This window comes from Pleuronectes platessa, chromosome 1, assembly GCF_947347685.1.
Source record: "Pleuronectes platessa chromosome 1, fPlePla1.1, whole genome shotgun sequence".
Classification (NCBI taxonomy): domain Eukaryota; kingdom Metazoa; phylum Chordata; class Actinopteri; order Pleuronectiformes; family Pleuronectidae; genus Pleuronectes; species Pleuronectes platessa.
The window spans coordinates 4,435,490-4,447,952 of record NC_070626.1 but is presented as its reverse complement, the minus strand read 5'-3'; the positions used below and the strand labels follow the sequence as shown (position 1 = coordinate 4,447,952).

General features: G+C 40.8%; 1 protein-coding gene across 1 annotated transcript in view; it reads left to right on the top strand.

Moving 5' to 3' along the window:
• Nucleotides 1–1,035: 1,035 nt before the first annotated feature.
• The window catches only part of LOC128442514 (plakophilin-3), a 41,446-nt gene continuing 30,018 nt past the window's right edge, over nt 1,036–12,463 (top strand). The window contains exon 1 of the mRNA XM_053424998.1: nt 1,036–1,445. Coding sequence (XP_053280973.1) covers nt 1,241–1,445 — 205 coding nt within the window. The 5' untranslated portion in view covers nt 1,036–1,240. The remainder of the gene's footprint in view (nt 1,446–12,463) is intronic.

The window sequence follows — 12,463 nt, the reverse complement described above, 5'->3', positions numbered from 1 at the left end:
AGTCTATATGATGTAAATCCATTAAATATCTATACCGTGTTACCTTTAACTATCTAGATTCTCCAATCAACCCAATTCCATTCAGAAAGTCTTCAGGATGTGTAATGTAGTTGGTGTAACCGGAGAAAACCCACACCAACACAAGGACAGAACTTAAACTCCACACAGAAAGACCCAAACCGGGAGTGGACCGCCACGGATACAGGTTAAATAGAAAACACAGATTAGCACAAGGCTATATTGCAAACAACTGACTTTACACTGTTCAAGTAAATGCTACAAACTGAGTGTTTGAGCCAAATGACCATTTCAGTCCGTGTCTTCTATGTCCTACAGCAGCGGCCTGCAACTGGGTCAAAGTGCCATTAAAGTCACTGACCATTTTGATCATTTGATCATTTGATTTCAACATCATGGCAACGACATTCAAAGAATCACTTCCTATTTGGCAATTTGTCTTCACAGGAAAAGTATGACATTTGCTCAATGTTGCTTCTAGTGTTATCATACGTTATAGTTTATATCGTACATTTTTTTTCTTGTTAACATTCTTACTGGACCTATGTTGTAATGACTATTTGTTTTCAAAAATCAATCAATCACACAAGTTATATTTGTATAGATCATGTGACGAAATCACATTTGTCTAATAGGGCTTAACAAGTTACGACATCCTCTGCCCCTTGATCCTCAGCAGAATATATCGAGCTGAATTACAGACCTTTATTTTGAAAAGTTGTGAACTTGTGTCGATTGTTTAAGAGACCTCTGACTAGCCAAAATGTAATGCATATAAAAATAACAGCAGTTCAGTAAATTATTCATACGTATATATATTATTTTACTGAAACACTTTGTCTGTCTTTATTGCTGATAAACCAGGTAGGATGAACACAAAGTTTCCAGCTTCCCTCGTCACAAGCTCTGCACACACAGTATATTGACCTGTGTCATTGGTGGTTCCAGCCTCAGAGTGTTATCTGTTAAATGAGCAGTGACGTGAAGTGATCAGACTGACAGACAGCTGCTGGCCTCTGGCTGCTCCTCAGTCCTGCAGGTCCCGCCTCCTGCCTCCTGTCTCCTGCCCCCTGCCTCAAGACTGCGGGGCTGCTGCCATTTCACAGCGGACACACACGAACACACACACACACACACATCAGAGCCTGTTGCTGGACGAACGTCTCCTGCTGCATGACCTTCTTTTCCCTTCTCTCCTGGGTACAGAAGTTGACTTGTGAGGATGAGTGTCGCGGTGGCGGAGGGCTGCTTTATGTCCGCCCTGCAGCCCAACTCCTCCTGCACCGCTTACATGATTCCCTCGGACGGTCCGTGTCCGGACCCGGTGGCTAAAGCTCGGAGGGTCCAGGAGCAGGTCCGGATGAGACTGGCCGAGAAGAGGTCCTCCTCCATGACCAGACTGGACGACTCCCTGGCCGCATCAACCGGTGAGAGTCACAGCACGGTTCTTATCTGACCCAGGAGCATTTGCATGGTTTAGTCCAAACTACAGCCAGGTGACTGACCTGTTGCTGTGTCACTGTTTATCTGTAAAATATTAATAACCTCTCTGCTCACATCTGAGTTTAACTGTGGTCATATATGTTTATGAACATATCAGGTACAAGAAAGCAGATAAGAGAGAAAGCAAAAGAGAGAATCAAAGACAAATGTGGTAGTCTATTGTCTAATCATATAAAATAATAAAAAATATATCTATATGAGTTATTGAGTTTAGATTGATGAGCAAAAACCTAAAAAAATAAGAATAAAATGCTGTGTGAAACTACTGTATATACAGTATATACTCAGTTACTTCATTAGATACATTGTTCTAAAACGAATGCCACTCTCATTCAATGAATCCCATAATAAGGTTTTAACGAGATTGTAATGTGCAGGTTTTATTGAGGTGCAGATGTTTAGAGGATGTAGGTCGTGGTTGTGTTTTCCAGTCTACACATACTGATTTGAATGGGGTGGGTGTTTGGGACGGGCCATGTGATGAATGTCTAAAGTTAGAAATTCCGTCTCCTGTAGCTCGTACCAACTGCTGAGGAGAGTCTCTTACCTCTCAGCTGATAGCGCTCCGCTCTGTTCACCAGCTTCTTGTAAACTTGACTGTTTTGTGCTGAACGGGCAGTTGTTGTGAAAACATTGAAATGTTGAATAGTTTTGTCGAATCATTATGGAGATATTTTTTTACATTTCACACAGTCGCTTGACTTGTTAAAAAATTGATTACTACAGCTTTAGAGGGACATTCATTTTTTCTAAGAGAAACAAAATACTTACCCAATGACCAAGGCACCAAGGACTCCTCATTAAATCTATGACATATCTTACAACTGCACAGAACTCCCATCAGATCTGTACATTCAAACACAAAATATGTCACTTTCAGCCAGTGGAGCTCAGGCAAAACCACCACGGACAGTTTAGTGACATGGTGAAGGAGTGTAGGATCATGGGAGTCGCTGTCTCCAACATCCCCCCATCTTTGCATTCAGCTTCTCCCAGTTAGGATTCCTAATTGCGAGTGGTTCAGGAGGTTTTCAATGGAAGCTGATTCATCCACATAAGTCTTCTCCTCCAAAACAAACAGGCCCACTGATTAAAACCCTGAAAAAGGCTGTTTCCTGTAAAAAATCTGTGTTTCTCTGACGCTGTGCAGATCTAATATTGCGTCCCTGAGGAGCTGCCAACCTTTGCTCAGTTTCTCTGATAACTCAAGACCCAGACATCAGACAACTGAAATCATCATCTGGTTAATATGTATTGTTAAAAACCACAAAGATCTTACAAGTGTATTGAATATTTAAAAGCTGGATTCAGGTAGTTGACCACAATAGGATATGACATTGACTGGCCAACAAATGAAACAGCTTGAATAATATTACAGATTTCTGTTGGTTCATTTTTAACAATTTACTGCAGAAAAGTTACATATTGTGGTGAGAGTGAAACTATCATCAGACTTCATACATTTTCTGTCAATCAAATAATAATTCAGTGCCCATGGTCCGTCTCTTTGTTAATGCTGGTGGCAGCTTTCTTTCTACAACTGTAGAAGTGAACTGCGGAAATATAATAATTGAATTATGTTTCTTTCCACAGATTTTATAGTAAATAAATTAAACTTAATTTTCTTTATTATTATTCGTGTCTGTGATTTATATATAAGTTTGAATGATTTATTGAGCTGGTGTAATGTTTTCCTACATCGTGTGTTGGCTATTTCTGAAGTTAGATAAGCAAGAGACACATTTCAGAAAGACGTTTGTGCAATTAGTGATAGATGTAGTTCTTCAGTGTCTTTGTGATCAATAATGGATTTACAGTGTTGTACATTCTAGTGTTATGATACTTTATAGCAGTGATTTTCAACCTTTTGTGAGCCGCGGCACATTTTTTACATTTACTAATGTAAAAAAGCACCTGATTAATCATTAAACTCAGATTAAGTCGTCCTGTTAATGCAACTCTAGTCCAAATATAATATGCAACAGGCAGATATCCTGTTCAGCTGTGTAGGCGTTTTTCTTAATCTGAAAACAATTATCTGAAGCAGATTCCTGTTTGATGCAGTCTTACTCCACTTTCCTCATGTGACTGAACGGCAGTTTGAACACAGGGAGGCAGAGGCAGAGCGCCTGAAAGCACATCTGAAACCCCTCAAGTTATTCCTGTCAACAAAATGTTGAGAAACTCCTAATGGTATTTATTGATGTTATCATGGGACACAAAGTCTGCATAAACATTTTTTTCTCATTTACTTGGATTTTTTTTTTTTTTTTCAGTTAAGGCTTCCGTGAAATGTTGTTGTTGGTCATTAAAGAGCGGGTTGAACAAACAAAAAATGATGTAACCAGGGGTTATCTCAGCCACACCTGGACAATTTTTAACAGACATCCTGTGTCCTAGACCAAAACAAAGTTTGACAGTGGTGGGCATTTAGGAGCCATGGAGGGTCTATTTTACACCAAAATTAGCAGGTATACACCGTCTTTTAAGGGTAAACCTGCTAAAGAGTTGATTGGATTCTTTCGCCTTGCCAGTAGAGGAGTTTCAGTTTTTTCCACTGGTGAATCATGTTCAACATCACATAGGTGCTGGAAACTGTGAAGCTGTCTCACCTCACTGTCTTGCCAGTGCGGCTGCATGTTGTCCCAAGACGTACAAAAACGAGCACACTAACGTGAATGGCTATTTACGCTTCAATGCCTGCAAGTTCAGTCCCCATCATATTGTGCGAAGAGAAGGTGCAGTGTCAGCGCCTAGACTGCCAAAATACATCTCCATACAATTCTAGCTCATTGCTACTTTTTTAAGAAAATCATGCTCAGTCATCAACCAACTTTATGGCTCTGATAAGAGCCATAAAGTTGGTTGATTGTGCTCCGTGATCAGAGGACTGATATAACAGGACTCCAGTGGCCACACCATTAAGTAATTTCTCATAAATGTTTGAAAGTCACTTCATTCCTACTTACATCAGCTGTCTTAGTTAAACCATTTATTATGACCATTTTACAGTTTTTGATGTCGGAGATGACAAATTTAGACGTGTGTGCTATGGGAACCTGCAAGTGTGGTATTTCCTGGTCACTTCCTGGGTTTTTCCCTCACTATGGAAAATGACATCACAGGTTCCAGTCGGGATGGTTTTGGGGAATAAATGTTCATATCTTGAACACAAACAGTTTTTCGATTCATTCAGTAGAAAGTGACAATCAAGGACACATAGAAAGCCTCATGGTCCATGTGTTGACACGTGCAGGCTTATGATTGTAGCTGGTCAACCTACAAAGTTCAGATAATACACATCTGTCTTTTTAAATGGATGGTTCACCCAAACAAATTTATTCCCTAATTGTCTACTCAGCACTATGCCGATGGAGAGGTGGGTGAACACTTCTGGAGTCTCAGGGGTAAAAAACATAGTCACAAAATATAATACAATGCCTCCAGACTGCTCCTGTGGTTTCAAGTGTTTGTAAGCACCGCTACGATCCACGCATGTATGTTAACAGTGGACATTTAGTCGAATTTGAATGTCGGGCTTATGGACACTAGAATGACACCACATTCTCAGTGGCGGTGAGAAGATAATGAGTGGATTTTCATTTTGGGGGAACTATCCCTTTAAGAGGAAAGTATGGGAGAGGAAGGATCAGTCCCTCCCCCTTACCACCGCTGCCCTCGCCTCTGCCTGATAAGACAATAGATCAGTGTGACCCAGAAGAGGTCGTCTGGATATTGAATAAACTCTGCACATAGGCTTGTGTGAAATCCTCTTACATTAGTTCGATCATTAACTGCACATATCCAAGTCGAAACAAATCACTTTTCATTAGACTTAATCTCCTATTTTTATTCACTGATCAAACAATTTCCATTACACCAAGGGAGGGAAGTCTTTTCCAGTCATTGTCTGTTTCATCCTTTAACTGCACATTCACATATCACACTTTCTAATGCGATGAGTGGAACTGCCTCACTTTGGTGTGAGGCATCTGCTGTCAGATGGTAGTGATGATGATGACAACACTACTCACCGCTGGTTTTTGCCAAAACAGCTTGCTCAAATAAATCCCCATCTTTAGTGGAGCCATGCATGGCTTGCAAAAACAGTAATTACTCCCTCATATCAAACTCAGCATCGGTTTTGAAGACTGCGACAAGACCATGGTCAGAAGCCCTCTAATACTGCCAAAAGCTTTGTCTAAATGTGTGTGTATGATGTACCTGTAGCAACCTGCCCAAACCCCATGAAGAGTATTAGATTTATCAAAGCGCACAAACTCTGCACAGTGATTTGTCTTTCACTTCCCTCTGGATGTGCCAGATTCTGCTTGTACTTTTCTTTTCTTGACAGTCAGCATGATGCGTCTCAGCAATGACACATAACACCATGTGCCTTCACCCTGGAGCAGCTGTGGTTCAGGAGGTAGAGTGGTTCGGATCACCTATGCAATATTTTTTTTTATTAATGTTATGGGACGAAGAGGGCCTTTAATAATATTTAAATGCTAGATAGTGTGTGTTCTCCAGTTAGTACCCCTCATGGAAGTTAACAGCACATATTACAGTGCAGCCAGCCCTCGGCCTTGAGTCAACAGCTACCAGTGAAAATCTGCAGACTGAGGTTCAAGGTTGTGATGCTGTTTCCTCAAATGTGTCTAAAAACTGCTAAGAAAAAGATGAAAAATATGCTACCTAACCTTTTCCTTATACTTCAATGTGATTTCAAATGCAACATAAACAGACATTAACTGTAAATCAGCCAATACATGGAAACTACTGATTTCACAAAGTTAGTTTAGGATTTCAGTTAAGCTTATGGTGGCGTGGCTTTTAACTCTTTTTAAGTAAGTAAGTAGTAGTAAGTAAGTAAGTAATTCAAATTTCGATTCTGACATCAAAGTCAGTTCATATTTAATTTTCATGAATCACAGTACTGGTCTAAATAATTCAATGATTGACGGCTGAATTCCATTTAGCTGCTTCGGTTCAAGGGTGTCTGTATTGTTGGCACACTGCCACATGCTTATGTGTTACTGGAACACTTGAACTAAACAGAGCCATCACGATTGTTGCCAGTATGACACTAGTGTGAGATGTCAAAGTGTCTGCTGTGAAAAGGGCGTATAACATTTAGTGAAATAATGCATAATTAATTTTGTGTGACATTTGACGTTGGGTGGAAAGGAATGATTGAATGAAGTTCACACATTGTTGTCTAAATCCAAACTAATCATGGTTCAGTGCAGCCACAATTTTAATGAGGCAAAGGAAACAGATGGAGAGGGTGAGTAAAGCGAAACAGTGCAAACTTTAACGGAAATGAGAACAGTCACAGGAGATGCGTGCGTGGATGGGCGTGAATGAACAGGGGTGTCCGCAGCAGTCTTTGAATAGTAATGTAAAAAACATGTGGGAAGAGGAATGAGAGTTAGCTGACGTGTGCTTAAAGACCCCTCCCCTGGGCGCAGTGGGCACCTTGTGTGTAGAACATTCCTTTCCAATCTCCTCTTCACAACATGCTGTCAGAGACTATTTTAGCCTACTGTGCTCTTCAGACAGTAGGGTAAGGCTGGCTCTGTCTGATGGTTTTCAATTGGTTTTAAGATTTGTGATAAATTGATCTGAATACATTACACAAACGATACAACCTTCAGCTACAGAATGTCTGACCCTCCACATTTGTACATGTTATTGTCCCATGACGTAAAATTTAGCTCAAAATTCCAAACCCTTGATTTTTTTTTGGAACCAAGTGACTATGGAAAAACATAAAAACACGTTTTATTCCACCACCTGAGGCAATACATCTGAAATGTTCAGATCCATTTGATCCATAACTGCTGTAGAAAAAAACAATGTTCAGTTTTCAGTTACCTGAGAGAAGAAGCAAAGGGCATAAGGACACAAGCAAGGAATGCAACCATCCCTACCAGGAATAACAAACTTCAATCCTACATAAAGGCAAGATTCTGTGCTTTGTTTCATGATCTCAACCAAGAAGATTACATTTCCACCCCTGTCCGTTTGTTTGTTGGCTGGTTTGTTTGTCGGCAAGTTTATGCAAGAACCACTGAACAGATTACCACAAATTTATGTGGTTATTGGAAAATACCATATAATTCAGGGAAGGACCCCATAGACCCAGATCACACGTTTGGTTGATTGTCAGGAGATGTACTGCACATTCAGGCTTCCCAGAGGATGGACTCTTTCAGTTCTGGACACTACATAATATTTCTTCAACAACGCAGGTCAGAAGACTAAAAGCAACAGTTTGACATTTTGGGATAAGTGGCTCCACTTGAAAGTAAAATAATCGGCCGACTGTCTGTGTACTGGAGTCTCCACTGATTTCATAGTATTGTCCCAGTAACGTAACAAGACACCAGCAGAAAGAAAAATGAGTCAGGTACATAATACCACGGATCTTCTGTTTGGATTTAACAAACATGAGATGTAGAGAAGCTGATTTTTGGGTTTTGCTCTTTTAAATTGTCATGTGACCCTTTTATGGAAATATTTAGACATTTAAACCTCAAGTGTTGAAATTATATTGTTTTTTCTATCCAACATGTTTGTATAGTGTGGTGTAATTAACATGCAGAGTCCCTTTAGACTTCTGGATATTGGGTATGAAATGGTAGTGTTGGAGCAGAGGTTGCTTTGTTGGACATAATGTGAGAAGGACTGCAGCTTCAGGAGAAGATTGGTTTATGACAACAATGCAAAGTCTTGAGAAAACATAGTGTTGAGAAGAGCTTGGCTGGATACCACAACCCAATAATGGAGCATGGTGAAAGAGAGGAGCTGCACGTATATCATGGTGAGGCTTCTTTTTCAGCCGAAGCCAAAGAGAAAAAAGTTGGAAGATGGGCTTAATGACATTCATAAAACTGTGACAGAGCGGTAACATACTTATTCTTCGCATAGCAACACTCCCATATTCTGGAATTCTGTGGTTTTTGTTGTGTAAGTCTACTACTTGGGTCCAAATGTCTCTTCAAGGTCAAACTGTTTTGGATAAGATTTAAATATTCTATCAGTGATCAGATCAGCTGTATTTCTTAAATCCTTATTCAACCAGGATAAAGATGATTCTGTTTCTCAGTTGTGTTTCTGTCATACACTGGATATGTGAGTCACAGACCCTCAGACAGCGAGGAGACATACACAATTTGTAAGGAGGGTACAATAGAGACTACATCCTGATAGAGAGGTCTGAATATTTGCAAAGACATAAGGAATACTAACAGATCCACCAGCAACCAGTTCAGAACATATACAGTAAAGAACATGTGATGCTTGATTGTGAAATGCTGTTCCTCTGATATCCTGTCAGAAATCAGAAGTCTTTATTATTTTTCCAAATGGCCACATTTGAAAGCAGGACTGAAAAACACAGACGATCATAGATAATGAAAGATTCAATATGTAAATGCTGACTGGTGCACAGTCTCTAATTACAGGCATATAATTTGGTTATATGCCTGTAATACATTAGTTGTGTGGAAAAAAGAACTAGAGAGAGAAGTTCAAACACCAGCTCTTCACTTAGCTCCACACAAAAATGATTGAATGTCAAACACCTGACCCAGAATCAGGGATCCCTACAAATTATAATCTCAAAATGTAGCTTTCCATTGCACAGTCATCAAAATGTTAAACTCCCTGATGGATGATTATTATCCCTTTGTTTCTTGTGAGATGTAGTGGTCTTCCACAGCTGATACCAGTTAACTATTTGTATCAACTGATTACTCAGCAATGTTTCATGTACATCCAGACTTCAGGTGCTCTAACAGAAAATCCTGTAACATTACCAACCTGCAGAATTTCGCATGACGGTAGCAGGCTAAATGGTTGTTGAATTCTGACAGAACAGAAGAGGCTTAGTATAGAAGTAGATATACACATTTATATAAATAGATGAACACGGACAGTAAATCCTAGTTTCTACCCCAAATGTCTGCATACGTGACCAAATTGTTTCATTAGTGTTCATAGTAATGTGTGATGGTTTTCAGTCCGTCCTCACACAGCCTGTAGCTGAGCCTGTTCCTGCTCTGACTTGAATGGGGTGTTAGATAAGAAGTGCTGCATCTTTATGTTCTGGGTTTGACCCCCAGCTCAGGTGGCAGTGGAATAAGAAGAGATGAGGTTTAAGATCAGTAGAGACCTCCTTTAAATACTAAAACTTTACCTGTGATTAAATACAAACCTCTCATGTAATGATCTCTTTGGTTCTGTTGTTGTGTGGTAAGAGACAGCTACGGTGGCCCTGAGAGCTCAACAAACAGCAACTTAAGAAAAGACATGCAAGTTGACAAAACACAAGCAAAGTAAGAAAACATCTTCATCAATTTCACAACACATTACAGAAACGCGCAGCAAATAGACAAACGCCCATTTTTTAAATCACAAACGTATTAGGGCCATCATGAAATACCAAGAGCGGGCGAGTGTGTGTGTGTGTGTGTGTGTGTGTGTGTGTGTGTGTGTGTGTGTGTGTGTGTGTATGCGCGTGTGTATGCGCGTGTGTGTCCGGGCGCTCCGACCCCGCCCACTCACTCGGAGAGACCCATCTGATCACGGAAGATGATCCGATCTTCTCCTGTTAAACTGAATAAACAGCGCTAACAAGCAAGCCCCTGTTTGTGAGGCAATATATTGTCCATAGTGTGCAGGGGTACGAAACCTTTACTATCAAAAGAGCGAGTAGGCGGGGTCGGAGCCCCGGGACCCGGGACCTATATACAGTGTATGCCCGGGACCGGAGCGCTCGCTACACACACACACACACACACACACACACACACACACACACACACACACACACACACACACACACACACACACACACACACACACACACACACACACACACACACACACACACACACACACACACACACACACACACACACACACACACACACACACACACACACACACACACACACACACACTCGCCCGCTCCTGGTATTTCATGATGGCCTGATACGATGATGATTACAAATTTTTACGTGACGTTCACTCACGTTCATCGCAACGTTCACGTTAATAATATGAAAACTGATTCGTTAAGTTCAGCGTTTGCGAAACATATGAACACCAACTTGTACGGTGTATTGGATGTTTTTGTGGCAGCAGTGTCCATCACTTTTAGCTGTCCTCTGGAAACACTTCCGTTGTGTTTTCTCCTCTACTTGCTGCGCGTTTGTCTGTTTGCCGCACGTTTGTCTATTTGCAGCGCGTTTGTCTATTTGCAGGGCGTTTGTCTATTTGCAGGGCGTTTGTCTATTTGCTGCGCGTTTCTGTAATGTGTTGTGCTGTGTTGTGAAATTGATGAAGATGTTTTCTTACTTTGCTTGTGTTTTGTCAACTTGCATGTGTTTTCTTAAGTTGCTGTTCGTTGAGCTCTCACTGCAGACAGCAGTTACCTTTAATATATTGTTGCTAATATACAGTTATATACGATGTGTTTTCCTTTTTGTGGTGGTGGTGTGGGAGCATACCTTCCCTGACCTCTGCTCTGACCTGGTGATTGTTCTGTTGAGGCATGCAGCGCAGCACAGCTCCCCTCCCTGCAGCATCTCCTCCCTCCTTCCTTCCGTGCGGCTGGACTGAGTGGGCTCCCCCTCACCCCCACTCCCACCCCATTCCTCTTTCTGTTCAACTGATAGCAGCTCACTTCCATTCATCATGTCAATCTGCAGGGTGAAGTGAATATGCACAACTGTTCTACCTGATGACTGTTTATACGTCCTCTTTCACATATATGACTCTAACATCACTCTTGCTGTTGTACTGTCGCTCAGGTCTGTGGCCCCTTCCTGCACGCCTGTTGCAGCAACACAGTAAACACACCCATTCTAGAGCCCTTCTCTCACTTGGGTGTCACCACTTGGCCTCAGTTACAAACCACTGCTGATTCGAATGCTTACAGCTGTGGACACTTCAGGCTTATATTGTTGGTATTATATTCTGAAGTCCATGCTGAGGACGCCTTCCATACATGTGCAGTAGATAGCACATGGATGTGGGCCACTTCACAATATGATGCAGCACTTCTGCCGTTCTTGTGGCCCGGACAAAATGGACGTGAGCCTAGAGTGGCCCACTTGTAAAATAGACAGACAAAGCAAACACAATTTTGGAGGAGGTTAATTAGAAATTAAGAATGAACCATCACTTGGTTTCACACAAAGGAGAAACTGCCTTAATGATAAGATAAAACAAACATCGGAGGAAGTAAAGTAAGTTCCAATACATCCGTTTATTATATATATATATATTTATTTCTAAAACATGAAGTTCTGATATGACAAGTGATACTGTTTCTAGAAGAGAGTCATACCTTTTCACAGCAGGGAGATCTCTATTAAATCTTAATGTTTCACCATAAAAAATGACATGCTGCCAATAAAATAGTTAATTTTCCTGTGAAGGGAGAACAGGGGCATGAGTCAGTGTCTGTCCTCCTTCCTCTGCTGCTGCTGTGATTCACTGTCTGCAGGTACCACTGATAAAGAGGTTTGTTGAACAGGTGCTTTGATAAACCACTTTATTGGCTTCTTAAACATCACTCCACCTAAATTAATGCTCACTCTCTCCGTTTGTATCAAACAATACTATCACAAGATGCATTTATGACATCTATGTCAAGCTATATACAGTCTCACGATAAGATAAGATGACATCATGGATCATGATGAGGGTAGCCGCTAATCATGGATTACAGTTAGATGGCTCTCTGAGGTTTTCTACATTATTTTCTCCTCTGTTTTTTGTTGTTTTTCCTTCCTTAATTGATTGATTGATTGATCAGTCGATTGATTAACTGGTTGATTGATGGATTGGTTGACTAGTTTATTTATTGATTGATTGGTTGGTTGACTAGTTGATTGATTGATTGATTTTGCATGAATTGAAAGAGGCT